This window comes from Macaca nemestrina, chromosome 12 (assembly GCF_043159975.1).
Source record: "Macaca nemestrina isolate mMacNem1 chromosome 12, mMacNem.hap1, whole genome shotgun sequence".
Lineage (NCBI taxonomy): Eukaryota > Metazoa > Chordata > Mammalia > Primates > Cercopithecidae > Macaca > Macaca nemestrina.
Genome location: NC_092136.1, coordinates 56,862,423 through 56,886,380, shown reverse-complemented (window position 1 = coordinate 56,886,380; position 23,958 = coordinate 56,862,423). Strand labels below are relative to the sequence as shown.

Sequence of the window (23,958 nt, the reverse complement as noted above, 5' to 3'; positions counted from 1 at the left end):
GCTTGCAGTGAGCTGAGATCCGGCCACTGCACTCCAGCCCGGGCGACAGAGAGAGACTCCGTCTCAAAAAAAACAACAAAAAAACAAAATGTCTTTATATCTTCAATCTCATTATACAGCAAAAGAGGGAGGAGGCAATAACTAGGAGACATAGATATACTGATGGATGTTTCAAAAATTATTTTTATTGTTACATTCCAAAGAGGATATAGGAAGAAAAAAGCCAATAATGGTTATACCTTTCAGAAGAGGCACCCACAACCCCAGCCCTAGTTCAAAGCTGCACACATTGGAGTTCAAACAACTGCCTCTCAACACGACCGGAAATGCTGACAAATGTGTATATATTATAAATCCAGGGAGGCTCGGGTTTAAAAAAAAATTTATTTATTGCAAGTGTCCAAGTCCTTAGGATTTGTCCTTAAAGGTACTAGAAGATGATGAGTAAGACCACACACACCAAGACTATGTCTAGTCTTTACAGTAAACTAGCAAATGGCCAGTTTGTTCTAGGATGCATTGCATCAGACATCACAGTACATGAAGAAAATCTGCTTTTTGTGAAAAGCCACCAGGCATTTCAGATCCAGTTTACCATGAAGTGCAGATACCCAGGTAATACAGTCAGTGCAAAAGTCAAATGGGTAAGTCAGCTCTTTGATGAGGCTGGCTACACTGCAAAATATAAATGAAACTCAAAAATAGAAGGTAAGGTCTATTTACAAAAGTTCGTTTAGTAAAGTGACTTGAAAAAAGTTTTAACCACTTCCCAGGCATCCCTCCCCTCTCCCACCAAAACAAACAAACAAACAAACAAACAAAAACAACAACAAAAACCCTGAAAATTATCTTGAAAATCAAGTTAAAACTATGTGGTGAAAAAGAGAGTGCTTGTTCCAGGTAAAGGACTTCAAGATAATTTACAGGCAGATTTATTTTTATTAGTAAAAGTCACAAATAGGAAAAGATTTATTGGCTGACTTTGAGCTGTGTGCTTTTAAAAATGTCTCTATTATTACATTAACAAGAAAAAGAAAATCAAGCATGTTTTTGCTTCCAGTTTTGAATCTTCCAGCAACAGTTGGTGAAATCAACAGGGTATTAAAACGAAACCCAGCAAAACCCAGTCAATTATTTCCAGTTGTCTGCCTGTTTCTTTCTAGTCACCTTGAATTCAATTCCCAATTAGCTGAGGACAACATGTCGGTCAAAGACAGACTTTCGCTGCTCTTGGACTTGAAGCTTCCAGCGCTGCTGGGCATATTCTACCTTGTTCAGCACGTTGGCTCGACTGCGGGAGCGGGCTAGCACATCGTGTGCATTTGCAAAAGGCTGGTGATCCTAAAAGTCCAGGAATGGAGAACATTAGAGATGGCACAGTCAGTGTAAAACACAGACAGAAAACAGTCACCAGCTCACCACAGAGATAGGGGTAGGTGGACTTTTCAAACAACAGAGCATCTATTTGGCTAAGCACTCAACTACCAGATAGAGCATGAACTCAAGTACAGACCTAGGTGGTTCAAGAAACATAAGCGATGAGGGAGTATTTGTGAAACATTCCCATGGATCGCCACTTCCAAAGATATTTCCCTTAAAGAAGTGGAGACCAAGCAAAAGACAGTGGTCATCTATGTTAAAGAGAAGGCTTCCTAGGGAAAAGAAAATCTATTTTCATGTTAACATCTCTCCATGTTATAGATATGGAAAGTAGGGTCTTTCCTTGCTTTATTTGATACTATATAGCTAATCTGTGGCAGAGGAAAGATCTGTCTTTGAATTTCGTGTCTCCATTAGAATGGTTTCTTGCCAGCTTGGGGCCACATTCACTCTGGGAGGGTGAGCGACAGATTCTTATCTTGGGTTGTTTTTAATCTCTCCCTGTACCCTCAACACACACGTTAAATGGACTAGCTTCCAAAAGCTGCATTTCCCCACTTCCCCAATCTGTAATGAAAAGACACACAGCTCAAGTGCTACAATCACCCTCTCTATTCAACAAAGATTGAATCTTCCATTGTTAAGCACCCAGTGGCTTCCATGTAAGTTGCCACCTTAGGAAAGAGGCGATTGAAGGGTTGCCCAGGTATCTGTGTAGAAAACCAACCTATCCTGGTCAAAGTAAACCAGTACAGCTGGATGTTTATAGTCATTACACAGGAAACCATCATGCTAATCTATGAATGAGATATAAATACAGCTGTCTAAATGACAAAAAGCATTCAATAGCAATTTATTGCTTTTATTTGCCTTTTCCTTGATCTTTTTTTCTTGAACCCCATGTTAGCAAAGTTTCTAAATGTTCTAACAGAAGATCCAAGTCACAAGTTGTACCTCTTATACTAAACTTTGCCTCTAGGAGAGAAACATTATTTTGCTGGTGCATGTTTGAAAAAGCTCTATTATATATCCAGGGCAGGAGTCAGCATGTATATGGAAAGCTATATACATAACCACATAACTATATATACAACTATAATTATAGGAGTTAGAACACCTGGTCTTGTTTTTATAGCAAGGCATTTATACAATGTCTACATTTGAGAGACATCAAAGAGATTTTATAAAGAATCTTTCCTTCTCTTCTTTGCCAAAATTCCTTAAACTTTTCACTTTATTTAGGTAATGGCCTGTACAAACCCTAAAACTCAATTTACTTAAAGAGTGGATTTTTTTTTTTTAAGAGATGGGGTCTCACTATATTGCCCAGACTGGTCATGAACTTAATTTTTTTTTTTTTTTTAATGGGGTCTAGCCTTGTTGCCCAGGCTGGAATGCAGTGGCTATTCACAGGTGTGATCACAGCTCACTGCAGCCTTGAACTCCTGGCCTTCAGTGATCCTCCTGCCTCAGCCTCCCAAGTAGCTGGGACCTATACCTATTTTTAAACTTTTAACCTTACAAATGAAAATAATAAAGGCAATTCCATGAGGCTTAAAATGTTTTTAAAAATGTAAGAAAAAAAAAAAAAGAAGGCAGTCTAAAGTTATAGAATTGTTTGATTTCCCCTTAGGGAAATAAACTGACCCAAGGTCATTTAACAAATTAGCACAAAGACTAAAACTTAGCCTGCCTAACCCTGACTTGGCGTTATATTGTCTCAAAACAGATTTTGCTCAGGTAGATTAAAATGACACTCTAAGAATATGGTGATTCAGTGAATTTGTATATAAAATATCATCCCGTGAGTCAAGGACCAGAGGAAGAAAATATTATCACCACTGGTTTGTTTTGACATAAGCACTACTGGGAAGAAGGATGTACTTGATCAGCAGAGGACCTCTCAGTTTCCTAGTGCTGTTACCTATTCTTCAAGGTAGGGGAGAAAAATCTTCTTAAGGAACAAGTTCAAAAGACTAAACAAACTAGCTAATCCTTTGGGTCTGCTTTCTACCTATCAGAACGAGACTGAACTAGCTGCTCATGGTCATGGATGTGGGGGGAATGCAAATAGAGATCTACCCTTTTTATGTTTGTTCTTTTTCACACCTGATAAAATTACAATACATACAAAACATGTTTTAGTGTAATGCTTTGGTAATAACAATGATGTGTCATGGATATGTGATACAGTAAATATTGTGACTACTTGCTGTGAGCTTAACTATTTGTACTCACTTTTATTTGCTTTATAATGCTCTACACTGAACAAAAACTGAAGAAATGAAAACTGATAATTTAACAAAAACATTTTTAAAGTATATAAATAGTGCAGAACTCACACCTTGGATAAGCAACAGTTTTAAACATTAAAATTCACTTATTTTTGTAGAGTTGTTACCATTAATTCACAGCTCTGGTCAGAAAACCTCCCTCTGCCTAGAATCAGTTTAAAAGACATCCAAGAATCAGCCAGGCCTCTCAGAGACAATGTTCTCAAATAGTCAATACACAAGCAGAATCAATCACTGGTGGACAAAACAATTACTGAGCATGTGACCCCCACCAATTAAATGCCTGCCCTACATGTTTTCATCTCTACATCCATTTCTCTTATGTTTTGTGTTATTATCTATTTCTGAAATCAGGAACAGATATTTTATGCTGTAAAGGAAGGATGTAGTTTAAGACTTTCAACGTCTATGCCTATAGATCCACAAGCCGTTCCAGGGTAAAAGGACTTTTGACTGGTTGGCAAGGGCTCACTCTGGGTTTGGCTTTTGACTTGAACCTTAAAACTATTCTGAATTTTACCCATTTTAAGGAACATAGTCCAATATAATAATCCACAAGAAAAAGGAATTTCTAAAAAAAAATTATATATAATAATGAAAGAATGGAAAATTCAGAAACAATCTCATACAGGATAATGATAAAACAAAAATATCCGGCCACATGCGGCAGCTCATGCCTGTAATCCCAGTACTTTGGGAGGCCGAGGTGGGCTGATCACTTGAGGTCAGGAGTTCAAGAGCAGCCTGGCCAAAATGGTGAAACCCCATCTCTACTAAAAATACAAAAAAAAATTAGCCAGGCGTGGTGGTGCATGCCTGTAGTCCCAGCTACTTGGGAGGCTGAGGCAGGAGAATCGCTTGAACTTGGGAGGCAGAGGTTGTAGTGAGCCAAAGTCATACCACTGCACTCCAGCATGGGCGATAGAGTGAGACTCCATCTCAAAAAAAAAAAAAAATTCTCTAGGCTATACTGAACAAGTTTGTGGACTATGTCAATTTCTGGACATTTCTGAATAAACGAATATTAAAACAAAAAGGAGACCATAAAGCAATTTATACAGATTATGCCAACTATATATATTTATACATACACACACACATATATACTATATTATAAACATATATAATGTACACACACGTGTGTGTGTGTGTGTGTGATTTTAAAGACAGGAAGAGAATCTGGAGTGATGGCAGTCATGGTTTTATTTTTCTCTAAAGAGCTCAAATTTTTTTTTCTTTTTTTTTTTAGATAGGTTTCTTGCTGTGTTGCTCAGGTGTGATCACAGTTCTGCAGCCTCAAACTCCTGGGGTCAAGTGACACTTCTGTTTCAGCCTCCTGAATGGCTGGGACCACAGGCATGCACCACCACACCCGGCTAATGTTTTTATTTTTTGTAGAGACGGGGTCTCACCATGTTGCCCAGAGTGGTCTTGAACTCCTGGGCTCAAGTGATCCTCCCACCTTGGCCTCCCAAAGTGCCGGGATCACAGGTGTATGCCCCCACGCCTGGCCCACAGATTTTTTTTTTAAGCAGTAGAAAAAAAGGAAATATAAAACATCAGCAGGTTATCAAGTTGTACTTCATTAAGGAAAGAACATCATGATCTTCACACTTCCCTTGACGAAAACTCCTCTGCCTTCTGAAATATTTGGTGATATTGACAGGAAAGGAGTTTTAGGCAGGAGGGCTTGAAGAGAAAACCATCTCTGATACTTTTCTCAATGTAAACAGGGAATGGCAATAAAATTGTGCCTTTGGTACTGGAAGCAAAGCCCTGTATAGCACGCTCACCAAAGATCATCAGTTTAAATCACATTTATGGCTTCATCAAGTAATTTCTTCATAACGAGATATATACTGAAATCAGAGCTGTTTTTAGCTTCTCTAGTTGAGGATCTGCTTCAGCACATGAACATCTATATGTGACTATTTTTCACTTGCACTTCACATCAAACAATGACAGGGACTAGCCATGAGCACTAGGGCAGGCTGGGAACTTACCCCAATATCATCATCACTCTGTATCAACTGTGAGTGTCCAAAAAGGCGCCTCTTCAGTATGGGCTCAACCAGAGTAAGATATACCATGTACAGAAGTAGAAGGCCCAAAATGGAGAGATAAATTATAATGGTAACCTAAAGGAAATTGAAAATTAAGTTACATCTTTGTTCAAGCCCATAAATCAGAACTTTGTATGATAATAGTAAAACTGACCGACATATCTGCTAAGCCTATAGGATTTCTATACAAACCAGATAGCAATATAAGAAATAAACTCAACTCTTCATCAAAGTATTATTTAAGAAAAAAGAGAAAAGATCTTTGGGATCTTTTTGCAAGTCTTCAAGACTCCAACTTCACCTACTGCTAATCACTTGTCCCCACTGTGAGCACAGCAGTTTGTCTTTTCTCCCAGCTGAACATCATGTCCTAGATTCAGCTACTCTTCAGCTCAATTTAGATATACAAAAGGATTTTCCAGGCCGGTGATGTTTCCTTGTGACCTTAATTCATGTACTGAGAAAAAGCACAGTGTGACACACCCACTAGAAGGACTACAATAAAATAGACAATACCAAGTGTTGGCAAGGATATGGAGAAACAGCCCTCATATGCTGTGGTGGGAATGTAAAACGGTACAACCACTTTGGGAAACAATCTGGGAGTCTCTTAAAAAGTTAAACATAATTTTACCATTCTAAGGAATTAACCCAAGAGAATGAAAAACATTTATATTCATACAAAGACATGTGCAGATATTCATGACAGTATTATAATAGTAAAAACCCAGACATAATCCAAATGTCCATCAACTGATAAATGCAAATTCATATAGTGAAATACTATTCAGCAATAAAAAGAAACGAAGTACATGCTACAACTTGCATAAACATCAAAAACATTGTGCTAAATGAAAGAAGCCAGTCACAGAAGACCATACATGGTATGATTCCATACACATGAAATATCCATGTATGTAGAGACAGAAAGTAGAGTAGTGATGGACTGGGGCTGGAAGTGGGGATTAACTGTAAATGGGCATGAGGGATCTTTTTGGGGTAGTGGGAATGTTCTGAAACTGGATTTTATTTATTTATTTTTTTGAGACAGAGTCTCACTGGAGTGCAGTGGTGCGATCTCAGCTCACTGCAACCTCTGCCCCCAGGATCAAGTGATTCTCATGCCTTAGCCTCTCAAGTAGCTGGGACTACAGGTGTGCGCCACCACACCCAGCTGATTTTTATATTTTTAGTAGAGATGGGGTTCACCATGTTGGCCAGACTGGTCTCGAACTCCTGACCTCAAGTGATCCCCCTGCCTCGGGCTTCCAAAGTGCTGCGATTATAGGTGTGAGCCACCATGCCTGGCCTGATTTTAAAATGTTTTAAATCTACTAATATTTATAGAATTGTATACTTATAGTGAGTGACTGTTAGGGTACATAAGTTGCATATTTTTTACAAATCTGTTAAACAACAGTACAGTGAGGATTTCTCTAAAGTTCAGCACCTGCTGGAGCAAGAGCTCTTCCACAGGGTCAATCACTGCAGAAATCTCTGTGACTATTATAACTAACCACCCCAGATTCCCCACAGGGCCTTTTTGGGGGAAAAGGAATGGGAAGTGCCATGTAAAAAAAATTTGGGCCAGGTGTGGTGGCTCACACCTGTAATCACAGCACTTTGGGAGGCCAAGGTGGGTGGACCACAAGGTCAGGAGTTCGAGACCAGCCTGACCAACAAGGTGAAATCCTGTCGCTACTAAAAATACAAAAATTAGCCGGGCGTGGTGGTGCATGCCTGTAATCCCAGCTACTCAGGAGGCTGAGGCAGGAGAATTGGTTGGACCCAGGAGGCGGAGGTTGCAGTGAGCCGAGATCATGCCACTGCACTCAAGCCTGGGCAACAGAGTTAGACTCCATCTCAAAAAAAAAAAAAATGTGGAAGAAAAACCATTAGCCACTATAATAAAGTAACTGAAATCATTAGAGATACAAACAGCGATGAGAGTTATCTATATCCCATTTACTACAGCAACAATCCACAACCTTTTTGGCACCAGGGACCAGTTTCATGGAAGACAATTTTTCCATGGACCGGGGTGGTGGGGGATAGTCTGGGGGTGATTCTAGCACATTACATTTACTGTGCACTTTATTTCTATTATTATTACATTATAATATATAATGAAATAATTATACAGTTCACCATAATATAGAATCAGTGGGAGCCCTGAGCTTGTTTTCCTGCAACTAGACGGTCCCATCTGGGGGTGATGGGAGACAGTGACAGATCATCAGGCATTAGATTCTCATTCTTATAAAGAGCACGCAGTCTAGATCCCTCACATGTGCTGTTCACAATAGAGTTCATGCTCCTATGAGAATCTAATGCTGCTGATCTGACAGGAGGTGGAACTCAGGCGGTAATGTGAGTGATGGGGAGTGGCTGTAAATAAGATGAAGCTTCGCTCACTTGCCCACTGCTCGCCTCCTGCTGAGTGGCCCAGTTCCTAACAGACCGCAGACTGGGCTGTGGCCTGGGGGCTGGGGACCCCTGTCCTACAGGAAATGAAGAGGGGAAATCTTAAAATCCAGAAGTAATAGTTCTAGAATAATTACTATATTTAATTTTTTCAAAGGGCTGGAAATGCAAGGAGAGGAGGGTTTATAAACGCTGCTCTCTCGGCCTCTGGCACACATGGCCTACACAGAAGCTGGGATCTCTTTCTGGAATATGCTAATTACACATAGGGCATTTTTGTGCCATTTCACATATCTAACATACCCTAACTAATCCACAAACCATCTCAGTGAGGCAGGCAGAACAGGCCCATTATTCCTTTTGGGGTGGGGGTCCAAATTTTCCTGTCTTGTCTAGAAACCATGCAGAAACAGAAAAGAGGTAGATAGACAGACAGACAGGTATATATAGAGATATATATTTTACCTTGATTGTGACAGAGCTTCTTTCTTCATATTTGCATTCACAGCGTAGACAGTATGCTTCTACATCAGGCCCCCGCACAGGCATAGGCTCCACAACATGAAGGCAATCACTGAGAAAACAAAGATAAAATGCTGCTTAAGCCCAGCTAGCTCTTCTGCTCACTCTGACCAAAACTTTCCTGAAATCCAGAATAATCACTAAACTTACCCAATGAAAGAGCATAAAAAACAAATAATAAGATAAAGTAAAATAATTTCTGCTCTCAATATTAGCATTTTGGTAAGTTCTAATCATTTAAGAAGCCACAAAGACACATATATAGTAGTGTCTATTTTCAAAGTTGCTACTGTTAACAGTTACAAAAATGCACCCAAAAAATCCCAAATGGGATGAAAAACTACTTAACAAATCAAGTCATCTTTAGACTTGTTTAGTTACTAAGCAAAACTACTTTAAATGGTTTAAAGTGATATGGGGCACTGTTCAAATAATAAGATTATCTCTTTTGTGAATTAACATCATTCTTTTTTGTTGTTTTTTAAGAGACAAGGTCTTGCTCTGTCATTTGGGCTGTAGTGGAATGGCGCCATCATAGCTCACTGCAGCCTCAGACTCCTGGGCTCAAGTGATCATCCTGCCTCAACCTCCAGAGCAGCTATAATTACAGGAGCATGCCACCACGCCTGGCTAATTTTTAAATTTGTTGTAGAGATCAGGTCTTGGTTTGTTGCCCTAACTTGTCTTGAATACCTGGCCTCAAGTGATCCTCCTATCTTGGCCTCCTAAAGTGCTGGGATTACAGGTGTGAGCCACCGTTCCCAGTCAACATCATTCTTAACTGCCAGTGTGGTATATGAATGACTAATCACGTTTAACAGAGTGGTAAATTCTGAAACTCTCAAAATTGAACCCTCAAAGCCACACACAGGAGGCAACAATCACTTTTCTTAATGAGCAAATCTGAAAAAGCAAGGAGAAATAGAGTTAGAATAACAAAAATATTTGAAAACAAAAACTGGTTATTCCAAAGAACTAAATAAAAACTAGCAAAAGGATGAATGTTTTTGTTGAATGTTACTTATTTCCCCGACACCATTTTCAAGGCTAATTATTTATGGTTTATGTAAACACAGTGCTATCAGATTTTTCCTAGAAATCTGTCAATTCTAAGCAATAACTAAATTATTATTCTCCTCAACTATTAAAAGTCTATGACTCTGATCACCTTCAGCAAAATAGGGAGAGCTTTCCTGTCCTCCTGCCAGCTGTTGGACAATTTTCTTTCCTTTTGGCATCTCTTCGTTAGGCATTCCTGGCTGCCTCAAGCACTCTACTACACCATCCTCTTACCTTACCCATTCTCTTGGGGACGCCCAGTACTCTAGGGTGATTCCTTCTCTTTCCCTACCAAAATGTACTTTTTGGAAACAAAGTTACAGCTTGGTGGGAGGAATAAGTTCTAGTGTTCTGTATCACTGTAGGATGACTATAGTTAACAATAATATATATTATAGTTTCAAATAGCTAGAAGGAGGATGTTGAATATTTTCAACACAAAGAAATGATAAATGTCTGAGATGCTAAATATTCTGATCAAATCACTGTATCTTATATGAACTGAAACATCACTATGTAGCCCAGAAATATGTACAGTTATTGTGTCAATTAAAAATTAACTTCAGCCAGGTGCAGTGGCTCATGCCTGTAATCCCAGCACTTTGGGAGGCTAAGGCGGGAAGATCACCTGAGGTCAGGAGTTCGAGACCAGCCTGACCAACATGGAGAATCCCTGTCTCTACTAAAAATACAAAAAAATTAGCCAGGCATGGTGGTGCATGCCTGTAATCCCAGCTACTCAGGAGGCTGAGACTTGAGAATCGCTTGAACCTGGGAGGTGGAGGTTACGGTCAGCCAAGATCGTGCCATTGCACTCCAGCCTGGGCAATAAGAGTGAAACTCCATCTCAAAAAAAAAAAAAAAAAAGTCGGGTGTGGTGGCTCATGCCTATAATCTCAGCAGTACTTTGGGAGGCCGAGGTGGGTGGATCATGAGGTCAGGAGTTCAAGACCTGCCTGACCAACAGGGTGAAACCCCATCTCTACTAAGAATAAAAAAAATTAGCCAGGTGTGGTGGTGCATGCCAATAATCCCAGCTACTCAGGATGCTGAGGCAGGAGGATCGCTTGAACCCGGGAGGCAGAGGTTGCAGTGAGTGGAGATCGCGCCATTGTACTCTAGTATGGGCGACAGAGTGAGACTCTATCTCAAAAAAAAACAAAAAAGAAATTAATTTCTAGAAATTCATCTTTTCATGTTGTGTTCCCTCTGAACTGTGGCATTAGAAAAATAACCAAAAATGGTATATGATAGAAGTTGTTAGGTTGTTTTTGTTTTGTTTTGTTTTTTGTTTTTTTGAGACAGAGTTTCACTCTTGTTGCCCAGGCTGGAGTGCAATGGTACAATCTAGGCTCATTGCAACCTCCGCCTCCCAGGTTCAAGTGATTCTCCTGCCTCAGCCTCCCAAGTAGCTGGGATTACAGGCATGTGTACCACACCCGACTAATTTTGTATTTTTAGTAGAGATGGGGTTTCTCCATGTTAGTCAGGCTGGTCTCAAACTCCCAACCTCAGGTGATCCGCCTGCCTCAGCTTCCCAAAGTGCTGGCATTACAGGCATAAGCTACCGTGCCCAGCCCAAGTTATTCTTAACAGGTAATTAGGTAGTAATGAAAAATTAAATGAAAAATTAAATTTTCACTGATAGTATTTCAAATACGGGTAAGGCCCCACAACTTTCACCATGAAAGTGTGTGATATCTATTCCAAATATACAGAAGACCAGGCATGTACCCAATTGGATGCAGGCACAAAATGGGCAGAGGGAACTATATCCCATAAGAGGGGTTATCTATCTGAGGATCAGAGAGCTCATCTAGCATCACACTTAGAGAAGGTCACAGAGTAAAATCATATTTGAAAAAGGATCAGGCCACGCATGGTGGCTCATCCCTATAATCCCAGAGTTTTAGGAGGCCATGATGTGAGGATCACTTGAGGCCAACTTGAGACCAGCCTGGGCAACACAGTGAGACCCAGTCTCGACAAAAATAAAAATTAGCCAGGTTGATGGTATACACCTGTAGTCCCAGCTACACAGGAAGCTGAGGCTGGAGGGTAACTGGAGCCTAAGAGATCAAGGCTGCAATAAGCTATGATCGTGCCACTGCACTCTAGCAATAAAAAAAAAGAGAAAGGATCAGAATCCAGGACTCCTGCTTCCTATGTCATTCTTTATCTCTGAACCTCGGGAAAATGAAACTTATCTCCTATTTAGTTTCCTACTTCAGCTTCAGAAGCGTTGGCAACAATACCTAAGAATGACTTGAGAATTTTAAGTGCTAAGTATTGAGTATTTCTTCTGAAGGACACATACATTTTAATAACAAAAAGATATTGAGTGCTGTGCAAAAGTTGTGCCCAGCTGGAGAGGAAGCAGGAAGGTTGATTTTGGCTGACCAGTCGTTACAAACAGAGCTAGACCTAGTCAGAGCTTAATCACTTAAGAAACTAGGCAACACCTCCCCCTAGTGCCAAAAGGAACACATCATTAGCTTTAAATCACCCCAAACACACACCAGAGCACTCGAACTACTCTTAAGTTTTACGTCAGCCAGCATAAGTCAATGAAGACTTAAAGATAAAAATTGGACAAAATGAAAGGCCTAGAAAACAAAAGGTAAACTATATCGAGGCCCTCACAGATACCGGAGGCCTCATAAAGCCATAAATCTGGTGAATCATAATTTGCCTGTCCTTGTAAAGTCAGTTAAAAATTTTCAGTGCCAGTTGGGAACCTATCCCCAGAAACATGCTAAGCTGCAGGAAAGAAACAAGGGAGAGAGGGAAGAAAAACCCCAAGAAAGCCTTATTCTCAATTGTTTATTTTCTTTGTTTGTTTCTTTTTTTTTTTTTTTGAGACACAGTCATGCTCTGTCACCCAGGTTAGAGGACAGTGGCACAATCTCAGCTAACTGCAACCTCTGCCTCTGCGGCTCCAGCGATTCTCTGCCTCAGCCTTCCGAGTAGCTGGAATTACAGGTGTGTGCCACCATGCCCAGCTAATTTTTATATTTTTAGTAGAGTCGGGGTTTCGCCATGTTGGCCAGGCTGTTCTCAAACTCCTGGCCTCAAGTGATCCACCTGCCTTGGCCTCCCGAAGTGCTGGGATTACAGGTGTGAGCCACCATGTCCTGCCTCAACTGTTTCCAAAGATATTTTTACTAATAACCAGGGATGAATGACATATGGTCCTGAGTCTGAAATAACAAGAAGTTAGTGAAAAAATTAGTGCCAAACACTTGAATAGTGATTTCATTTGCTACGCAAAAGACAGGCATCGCATTTCTTAACTGATAATAAACTGTAAGCACTGAATAAATTCAGAAAATTATAGAAGCAACATAAAGATTTATTTGAACATTCTTTTTTTTGGAGCCGGAGTCTCGCTCTGTCACCAAGGCTGGAGTGCAGTGGCGCAATCTCAGCTCACTGCAACCTCCACCTCCTGGGTTCAAGCAATTCTCCTGCCTCAGCCTCCCGAGTGGCTGGGATTACAGGTGCCCGCCACCACGCCCGGCTAATTTTTTTTGTATTTTTTGTAGAGACAGGGTTTCACCCTGTTGGCCAGGCTGGTCTTGAACTCCTAACCTCAGGTGATCTGCCTGCCTCAGCCTCCCAAAGTGCTGGGATTACAGGCGTGCGCCACCGTGCCTGGCCTGAACATTCTTGTATCATATAAAGTAACTTCCTGATATAAAACCTGTAAGTATATGGCCAAATCGCTTGGTTAAGATGACACCACTTACAGTGGAACATAGAGGTTCACAAGAAGTTCTCAAGAACACACTTAACAAATATGAGACTGAGCCTAAATGCATATCAGGGAAGAACAGACAGTGGCATCAGAGGAACGAACCATACTCAAAGGCTGCCTTTTCTTTTTTAAAGTCAGGTTGGAATACTGTTAACTGAATGAATTTAATCTTGCTTTCTAACTCTTTGATGGCTATTTAGCTATGAAATCAGGTACATGTGAAAGCTCCTACCATTTGGAACTATTTTTCTTAAATTCCTATCCCATCCATCTTCTACCGTGGTTACAAACCATAAAACATCACAATTCCATGGGAAGGAACACATTCATCCTGCTGTAACACAACTGCATCCCAACTGTTTCGCGGCACACATAGAAAAAGCTATTTATCAGGTCTGCTGGGATAAGCAGAGAAGGCTGCTGGTGGCTAGTCAGTCAAGATCCCCCAGTCATCACAGGCCTGCCTGACTGCCCAAGGGCTGAACAGGTCAGTATCTTGGCACACCTGTAACTTCTTCATTTACACCAAATGGGAAACTCTGACTACATAGCTCATTTCCACTTCTTCTTGAGCCTTTTGATACTTTTAAACATAGCTTCTCATACTTGGCAATACATCATCAAAACCTACAAGTTGTAAAAATTATAACCCAGATAAAGGAGGCTTGCTAACCTTCCACTGAAAAGCAAGAGGGAGAAAGGTCCCTCACCAAAACTTAAGGGAGTACAGGAAGAGAACTATGGGTAGTTTAGGTGCCACAAACCCATTCATATGCCCCCATGAAACTCTGCCTACCTGGGTCTTAGTGTTTTGGCTTGTATACCTTTAGGCCTGCATCATGCACTTAGTGCCTTACTCTTACTTTTTCAAATGGAAATAGAATTTCATATTTTTGCTTCAAATGAAACACTTAAAAAGAATACTATGCATTTGATGAGCATTCTGGGATAACACTGACAATCACAGAAAGAAATGTGACATGTAATTCAGTAATCCAGATACTTACCAATCTTTCTGAGATATGTTCTTATTATAAATATGCCCAGAATTTTCTTTATAGGGAGGGCAGATACATTTACATCTGACATCCTCGAAATTCTGTAACCAAAATGGAAACAGTATAGTGTGTTGACAGTTCATCATCAATATTTTTAAAACTGTACCATATACATTTTGCAAGCATCCTCCACCAAGTATTCTAAAATCATTCATTTAAAACTTTAACTTTGACAGATACAAGTTTCTTAAAGCCACAGTCCTTTATGGTAATACTAATGAATCATTATATATTACATGTGGTTATTTGAAATAATACCTAAAACATGATCTAAGACTTATTAACCATATTTATGGGTCACATGACAATCAAATTATGCTAATGTTATTACCATCTACCTGCCACTAGAAAGACACAGATAGTTGTGCCTATAAATAAGAATGTTCATTACTAAAGGATGGGAAAGAAACTAAAACTTATTCACAAAAAAGGTCACAATTCTTCTGCCTATCATCCTTTCACCCTTTGGTAGAGGGCACTGACATGGATAAAAGGGGTTGGGCCAGAGTCCCATAGAAGGGATGAAATGTTAGAGGCACCTAGGTACAACTAGAAAGGAAGTACACACAGGAAGCAGCCTGACTCTGAGATCAGTTTAGTATACTCTTCCCAGGAAACTTTGCTTCTAATTCCTGGTTGACAGGGAGAACAACTACCAACAAAACAAGTTTCAAGAGGTGGAGGAACAGGTGACTAAGTATCTGGATACAGAAAAGAGATACTTCCTCAGCAAAGGGGAATCTATTTGAGAAGAAAGTGGCTCCTCAGTCCCCAGAGGACCTTGCCCACTCCTCCTACATATAGTGATATGTCTGGCAAAGTTATTGACAATTCACAAACGTATTCAGCAACCACTTAGTGAGCATTTGCTCTGTGTTAGATCTTGTGCTCAATGAGGTGGATTCAGATAAGCATAAGACATGGTTTCTGTCCATGATCAGGACACACCCTAGTAAAGGAGACTGAAAAATAAATACATGATCACAATACATAAAGTTATGAGGCAAGATATGCAGAGGGTGCCAGCAATGTTTTGAAAGTCAGGAGACGTGCTGCTGTCCCTGCTTCTGGTAGGAGGTAGAGATGGTTTCAAAAAGAATCTCTCAATCTAAAACATTTGCCTGGCTGTAACCTTTCCCCACTCCTACATTTAAAGATATTATAAATTAAAGCTCCTATTTTTAAAAATGCAATGTCATTCTGTTTTCCCATCATACTAATGTGAATCCCTTCTGTTTCCCCCCAATGATGAGCTAGCTCATCAAAGAGGAAGCACAGGTATGCATGGAGCTAGGGCAGGCCTGGAGAGCTGGGGCACCAGAGAACGGCATGAGGGAACTAGAAGGTCAAGAAATCGAACCAGGGAGGCCACAACCTCACCTCTGTTGCAGTTTGGTTCTTCCATTACCCACTAAATTATCAGGAAGAGAGAAAGCAAGAAAGGGACCAAGGGACTCGTGGAGGGAGTTAGGTGAGAATATGAAGCAGGTGAGAGATGCTCCGTAGGTCCTATGGGGAGGGAAGTAGGCCAGGAGGGGCAAGTTCCCACCACAGTAAGGGAAGTGTTCAGGGTGAGCTGAACTGAGCCGGCCCTTGACAGGGAAGCCTTCGGTCAGATGCGGGCTTCCTATCATTCTGGGTTGGGGCATGCGAGGCCTGTGAGGCTGGCCCGGAGGGCGCAGGTGGACTGTCAAGGGCTTAGGGTGGAAAGTTAAAGGCTCTCGGAGGTGAAAAGGTTGTCAAGTGTAAGGTGCGTGCAGACGGGGCTGGGAAGGGAAATGTCAGGGCGGTGGGGGCTGCTGTCCGGGCTGTGGGCACTGTCGGGGCTGGGGACGGCCGTGGGGCGCTGACTACCTGGCTGTCGGGGTTGAGGGCGGGAGTGCTGCCGGGCAGTCGGGAGGGGCGCGGCTGGTGGCAACGGGGGTTTGCCGGAGCTGTGAGGCTAGGGGTATGGCTGTCAGGAATGGGCCGAGCAGCAAGTTGGCAGACCCAGTTTCCGCAAGGCCGGTGGCAGGGGAGGAGCTTCCGTCAGGAGCGAGGCTGGGCGGGACTCACCTTGGCGGCGTCTGACAGCTGCGCCAGCAGCAGCACGGACAGCGCCAGGCACGACAGGCTGAGCAAAGAGCCAAGCCGAAGAAGGCCTCCCCACAGGGTCGCCATCGCTGGGGGCCCAGCGGTCCCACAGCCCGGAGCCCCCGCGACCGGCTCCCGGTTCGGGCTCGGGCTCAGGCTCAGGCTCGGGACCCGGCTGGGGATCCTCCGCCCGCACTTCCGTCTGGACGCGAAGGCGTCACCGCGCGCGCCGGGTCAAATGCAAAAAGCAGGCGCCCCGGAAACGGTTCCCAGTGCGAAGGGCAGGGAGGCTGGGATATCGTGGTGCCCGCCCTGGCCTCCCCCAGGCCTCCACCACGATATCTGGGGTGGCAACCTGGGCCCAGTAGGGCTTTGCAGCTCTTGGATATCTTCCCCGGGCGCAGAAGCTGCCGGGCTTATGGAGTCGCCATTGCGCTGGAAAGTCCTCCCGCCCACGGAGACCCCAGCAAACTCCAAGTGTCACACAGGGCACTTCGGCGGCCCGTGCGGGCCGGAGCTGTTCGCGCAAAGGCAGGGCGGGTGCTGAGCGTGGAAACGGGGCTGGAACTGGCCAAGCCATGCTTTTCCGGGGTGCTCTCTCCCAGTCAAAAGGTTGGGGGTGGTCTCTGCACTTCCGGTACTAACCTGCCGCCCACACGCTTCCTGGCCACAGCACCCCGTCGGCTTTCTAAGTCTGTGAGCAGCCTTCGTGGGCGTGGCCTCCCTGTGGAGCTCCCGGTGTGCCTCCCGTTGGTCCAGCCTGCAGCTAGGAAGTGGGTCACAGCGGCGGGGCTGGGCTGGGCCGGGGCAGGCTCCGGGAGATGTGGAATTGGCGACACAACTGCCCCAGCAGTATCCTCCGCCTAGGACTCCAAGAGGTGGCGAATTGGGGCGCCACGCCCCGGTAAGGCAGTGCTTGTTCACGGCTGCCGACTGGCCTCCCCAAGGCTGTCATTCTCAGCGAGTACTTTAGGAGTACCTTAGATCGGCACATTCTCCCATTGAAACATTTTTGTTAGTGGAGACAAGGGAGATAGTGGCAAGGATGCAGGGATCATCACAGCCACTAGAGATTTGTTGAATGACCTTGGGCAAATCACTTCCCTTCTCTGGGCTTGTAGTTCTTGGCTCAATATGAGGGAATAGATTTAAAATTATGCCCCCTGTAATACCCCTGTTTTTACCTCTAAGAACAGATTTTTAAAGATGGTCTTTTCCTAATTTGTGGAAATGTTTTAACAGAATGCTCTCAATATTTTTCGCCCATGTGATTCTTAGATTCATGTGAATCTAACACAAGAAGGTGTCTGATATTGTTCCCAACAGGAACCAGAGCGGCAGGGCTAGATATCCTCTCACGAGACTGCCCTGTGAAGGTGCTGTCACTTTTGATGAATTATCAAGACTTTGTAGTGGGTGTTCTACTGGCCAAAGGATAAACTGGAGACTCCCTGGGTCGAATGTGTTGGTGAGGCACTGAATCTGATTGCTGAAAGGTGATTCAGCTGCACATTAGGCATCAGTTTAGGGTTGTCTAGGCTTGGCATCTAAAGGGAGTGCCTGCTGTACCTGAAACCTCATAGGTCTTCCCTTCCGAATTGTTTTCAAGGCCTTGGGGGTACAGAGGCTTAGAGAAAATACATAGTTGTGCCTCAGACTGATGGGCCTCATCTGTTTAATGGAGAAACACCAACCACACTCAGTCTGGGCAGCATTTTAGAGCTCCGTGGTATAACCACTATCTAGCTACATGTGGCAATTGAGCATTTGAAATGTGGCTAGACTGAATTGAAATGTGCTGTATAAAATACACACTTAATTTCAAAGACAGTATTTTTAAAATGTAAAATATTTCAAAAATTTAAAACTATGGTTTAAATATTTTAGATATATTGGGTTAAATAAAATATATTAGTAAAATATTTCACTTGTTTTTTGACCTCTTAAATGTGGCTACTAGAAAATGTTATAATGCTGTTAGGAAGTGCTGTTCTAGAATACAGAATGTGGCTGCCCTGACTGGAGTGTGACTATGAGATAGTTGCCTGACTGGAGACAATGAAGGCTCAGGCCAAGGTAAGGAGAGGGCTGACAGGGAAGAACTGGCACAACTAGAGCCGAATGTTTGGGGGAGGTATATGTCTGCCAAAAAATGAATATAATTTCAGGTGACTCAGTCGAAGTGGAGGGGTCAGTTTCTCTTGTTCTGCCCTGCTCATATCTAGATAACTCTTACTTTTCCTTTAGGTCAGGGGTCTTCTAAGCCAGAAAATCTTCCCTGACTTAAGTGTACTCCCTTCTATGTTTGCACAAATCTCTTTAACTTTACCTCATTATAGTAAAATTATGTTTTCACATTTTGCCTTTATACTCAAACCTCCACCAAAATATTGTGAGCTCTCTGAGGGTAAGGACTTTGTCTTATTATCGTTATACCTGGAGACAGATTAAAACAATACAGTGTTTGTGGGGACCAGGGTAAAGGGGAATGGGAGAGGCTCCTCTGGTTAGTCTAAAATAAAAGTATCAGGCACCTACTTGAGTCCTTATTTGATTTATTTCTGACCATGAGAGGGGTTGCTGAGATGTCCAAAGATGTGCAAATGGCAGGATCTGGCGCACCATAGTAGGCAGGGGAGTGAAGAGTTCTGACCTCGGGTCTTCCTAGACCTTCAGGTCACACGGGAGTTGTTCTGTTTATAGACAGCACTGTTCTTAGTACCCTTCTTCCTCTATTTTCCTTGCTTCCTTATAACTAGGTTTCTCTACACCCTTCCTCAAAAAGAGTGACGTAGGTCCAGGTGTACCCTCCCACCTGGCCTGGGTCCTCTCACTTCTTTGTAAGGCCTGAAAAATTCCCTGGTGGGGGATGGTTAGAAAAGGAAGAGGAACCTTTTTTGTAAGTGTGGAAGTCAGAAGGGGAGGGAGCAAAGTGACAATTTATGTATCTGGACAAATATATCTTGGACCAGGTTTTGCATCCCCCCATGCCCTTTCCCCTCCAGTGATCAAATAGCTCTCTGGATGCCCCTTAATTCTTTCATCCTATCCATTCTGATCTACCCAGCACTTGCCCAGGCAACACCAGTCCAGGAGAACAAATGGAGTTATGCACAGCATTGGTGATTTCCTTGTATTGTGCCTCCAGTGGTTATGGCTGCAGACACACACATCCTTCCAGTTATTTCTGAACATACTCTGGAAATGTCTTATGAGCTCTCTTCTTCATTGTGTGCACCTGCTAGGATGCTCCCTCCTACTCAGCCCTGTTTAGTGGGATTTTTGAGCCTACTGTAAAGCCTACTGCTGCCTGTAAAGCCACCTAAGTGCATCACTTGCTGGTGTTCACCATGGTAACAACAATGTATGGGGACAGAATATGTTTCTAGAGCTGCTGGTGCCACTACTTCTGACAAGTTACTGGGGTCCCTGAAATAAAACACCACAATGCAGGTGAGTACCAAAGTGGGGAGAATTTTTAGTTCCTTTTAGAGGTGCTAAATCAGTATTGCCGATTTCCCAGTATCTTAGAATACTTAATGAAAACAGGTCAGGTGCGGTGGCTCACGCCTGTAATCCCAGCACTTTGGGAGGCCGAGGCAGGTGGATCACTTGAGGTCCGGAGTTCAAGAACAGTCTGGCCAACATGGTGAAACCCCATCTCTACTAAAAATACAAAAATTAGCAGGGCGTGGTGGCGGGAACCCGTAATCCCAGCTATTCAGGAGGCTGAGGCACGAGAATCACTTGAACCCAGGAGGCGGAGGTTGTAGTGAGTCAAGATCACGCCACTGCACTCCAGCCTGGGCGTGTGGTGGCTCATGCCTGTAATCCCAGCACTTTGGGAGGCCAAGACAGGCAGATCACTTGAGGTCAGGAGTTTGAGACTAGCCTGGCCAACATGGTGAAACCCCGTCTCTACTAAAAATACAAAAAGTTAGCCAGGCGTGGTGGTGGGCGCCTGTAATCCCAGCTACTCAGGAGGCTGAGGCATAAGAATTCTTGAACCCAGGAGGCGGAGGTTGCAGTGAGCTGAGATTGCACCATTGTACTCCAGCCTGGGCAACAATAGTGAAACTCTAGTCTCAAAAAAAAAAAAAAAAGAAAATGAAAACAGTCCCTCCTAAGATTTTCAAATAAATGAAATACCACATTACTCATATTGTTTTATTTTTATTATTACATTAAAAAATCAAATAGTATCACTAGGTTTATAATGAAAAACAGCAAACCCTGTCCCAACCCTCTACACTCTCAGTTTCTACTCCCTAGATATAATCTCTCTTCTTCCAGCTACCTCTTCTGGTATTTATCTCCGTATTTCTAAATAGCATGCTTATACTACTAGTTCTTAATTTTTCAGTTTGGGCCATTATTTTACTTTTTGTTATAGGAAATACGGTATGTATTTATACTCTGAAGACTGCTAATACACACATGTACTTCTCCATCTTCCATCCTTCTGTTTATCTATATCACCCTATATGGGTAGAGTACTATTCATTATGCTATTACGAAGGTACATAATTGATCCAATTAGCATAATATATTTCCTTTCTTTTGACTGAAGTTAACTATTGCCTTTCTCCATACAGCCTTGTTAAGTACCTAGCATTCAAGTGTCTATAATCAATTTATTCCAAACTGTCCTCTCAAAACATTGAAACACATCAAGTAGTCTATCAGTTTATTTTTTAAATTGGAGACAACTCTCTAGGAGCCCATCATCCTCCTTCACTCCAGACTAGTTTTTCTCTAAGCCTATTGCTCAGCTTTTGTACTGAAATAATTTTATCCTTTCTTCTGTTTTCCACTTCTTTTTGTTTTTCTGAAAGATTTCCACCTTCCAGCTTTTCTGCTGAATTTTAAAAGTTATGTTTTAAATTTACCAGAGCAGTTTCTTGTCAACCTCTCTTAATTAAAAACATTTTTTATTTTTGTAATTTAAAGTTTTATTGTAAATTGACAAGTACAAATTAGATATATTTATGGGGTACAAAGTGATGTTATATGTATACAGTGTGGAAAGATTAAATCAAGCTAATTAACATATCCATCACCTCAAATACTTCTTTGTGGTGAGAATACTTGACATTTACCTTCAGCAATTTTGAAATATACAATACACTATTAGTAACCATGCTATACTATTTATCTCAAAACATGTATTCCTTTTATCTAACTGAAACTTTGTACTCTGACCAACATCTCCTTGTTTCCCCTACCACCTGCTCCTACCACCCCTTCCCCCTACTCTCTGGTAACCATCATTCTACTCTGATTCTATGAGTTTTAGATTCTACATTGGGAATCATGTGACTTTGTCTTTCTGTGCCAGGCTTATTCCATTTAGCATAATGTCCTCCAGGGAAGCACTTTCTTGTCCACCCCCTTCCCCTTTTTAAATAGCAGTCTGTTCCATTTGGTGGATGCGGTATCTTATTACTCTAAGAATATTTCTAATGTTTTCTTTTGTTTCTTGAATTGTCTGTGTTGAATTTTTAAGACTTTGTTTCTGTTTTGTGTTGGAAGCTTTTCTTAAATATCTGGAGATCCTTGGCCATCCATTTGTATGTAAGAGTGGGGCACTAGAAAGTCGATAGAAAGTTCTGTGTACACTGGCCAGTAAGGTGGCTCACACCTGTAACCCCAGCACTTTGGGAGGCCGAGACAGGCAGATCACTTGAGGCCAGTTAAAGACCAGCCTTGCCAACATGGTGAAACCCCATCTGTACTAAAAATACAAAAATTAGCCGGGCATGGTGGCACGTACCTGTAATCCCAGCTACTTGGGAGGCTGAGGCATGAGAATTGCTTGAACCCAGGAGGTTGAGGTTGCAGTGAGCTGAGATGATGCCACTGCGCTCCAGCCTGGGCAACAGACCAAGACTCTATCTCAAAAAAAAAGAGGAAATTCTGTGTACATACTCAGGACTTGTAATTAGTAGGACATACTGCAGTATTTTTCAAACTTCTGGTCGCAAACCCATTAGTAGTTTGTGAAATCAATATAATCAGTTTTATTTCCTCCAAATGACAGAACAGAATAGAAAACACCACCTCAGAATACATCATACATAGAAAGGGAATTATTTTATGAAACTTTGGTTTCTTACACACACATATCATATATACATATTATGTACTGGTTTGGTCCCATAAAATGGGAGGTTTTTTTTTTTTTATTTTATCTTTTATTGTGGGTGTTTCTTCAAAGAAATTTGAAAAAGTACAACTTAGGATAATCAAGGAGATCTGCAACTGTCAGGACAGGTAGGTCTTTTCTCTTAGAGAGGTTAAGTTCTGGCTGGGCGCAGTGGCTCATGCCTGTAATCCCAGCACTTTGGGAGGCTGAGATGGGCAGATCACGAGGTCAGGAGATTGAGACCTGGCTAACACGGTGAAACCCTGTCTCTACTAAGAATACAAAAAATTAGCCGGGCATGGTGGCACACGCCTGTAATCCCAGCTACTCGGGAGGCTGAGGCAGGAGAATCATTTGAACTCGGGAGGCGGAGGAGGTTGCAGTGAGCCGAGATCGCACCACTGCACTCCAGCCTGGGCGACAGAGCAAGACTCCATCTCAAAAACAAAAAACAAACAAAAAAACCAGAAAGGAGGTAAGTTCTGGAGTAAAATTCTCTAAACTTTTGTCTGCCTGCTAGTCTGATAGACAGTGCTCATTCTTTCAGATATTTGTTGAGGACTTACAAACACTGTTCCAGGTTCTGGATATACATCAGACAAAACTGTCTCCTGGGACTAGATTCTAGTGAGGGAGATAAACAGTAAGTTATATAGTATTTAGGTCTTGTGTTAGGTAACACAGCAACGGAGGGGAAAGCTGAACATACATATATATAGATGCTGGTAAGAGGGTGGATGTGGTAGATGAATGAAATGGAAAACAAGGTCATCATCTGACAGTGAAAATGGGGAAGGAAGGGTTGGAAGAAAAGAGAAGGTGTGAAATAATTTAGGACACAGCACAGCAAACTATAGACTGTGGCCAAATCCTATTTTGGTACAGTCCACAAGCTAAGAATACTTTTTTACTTTTAAACGGGAAAAAAATTTAAGATGCTATTACATCATAGCATGTAAAAAATAAATGCAACACAAATTTCATTTATTTACATATTACCTCTGGCTACTTTCATGCTACAGTGGCAAAGTTGAATAATTGCAAAAGAGACTATGACCTGCTATGCCAAAAATATTTATCTGGCCCTTTACAGAAAAAGTTGGCTGACTCCTGATCTAGGAAGATGGGAAGGTATATAGAGTAGGGAGATATGATTATCAGGCAGCATTAAGGCCTGAAGGTT

General features: G+C 42.1%; 1 protein-coding gene and 1 long non-coding RNA gene across 3 annotated transcripts in view; one reads left to right on the top strand and one right to left on the bottom strand.

The window, feature by feature from the left end:
* Positions 1–165: 165 nt before the first annotated feature.
* Positions 166–17,332, bottom strand: LOC105488751 (TMEM9 domain family member B). 2 transcript variants are annotated; one of them, XM_011753146.2, is made up of 5 exons: positions 17,276–17,332; positions 14,507–14,598; positions 8,627–8,735; positions 5,678–5,812; positions 166–1,341 (listed from the first exon to the last, which is right to left on the bottom strand). In XM_011753146.2, exons 3-5 carry the CDS (start codon positions 8,708–8,710, stop codon positions 1,186–1,188), a joined length of 375 nt encoding a protein of 124 aa, XP_011751448.1. In that variant the 5' UTR covers positions 8,711–8,735; positions 14,507–14,598; positions 17,276–17,332; the 3' UTR covers positions 166–1,185. The 2 variants fall into 2 exon arrangements, with proteins under 2 accessions (XP_011751448.1, XP_011751446.1); XM_011753144.2 differs by lacking the exon at positions 17,276–17,332 and adding an exon at positions 16,613–16,835.
* The window catches only part of LOC139357512 (uncharacterized), a 66,540-nt gene continuing 59,534 nt past the window's right edge, over positions 16,953–23,958 (top strand). Inside the window, exon 1 of the long non-coding RNA XR_011610841.1 lies at positions 16,953–18,706. This is a non-coding gene — a long non-coding RNA (uncharacterized lncRNA). The remainder of the gene's footprint in view (positions 18,707–23,958) is intronic.

Bases quoted from the DNA above. Each gene is read 5' to 3' on its own strand.
- LOC105488751 (XM_011753144.2), bottom strand. From the start codon at position 16,717: ATGGCGACCCTGTGGGGAGGCCTTCTTCGGCTTGGCTCTTTGCTCAGC. The intron at 14,599-16,612 runs GTGAGTCCCGCC...TTTTGGTTACAG, and splicing joins AGCTGTCAGACGCCGCCAAG to AATTTCGAGGATGTCAGATG. The intron at 8,736-14,506 runs GTAAGTATCTGG...TTGTTTTCTCAG, and splicing joins AACATATCTCAGAAAGATTG to TGATTGCCTTCATGTTGTGG.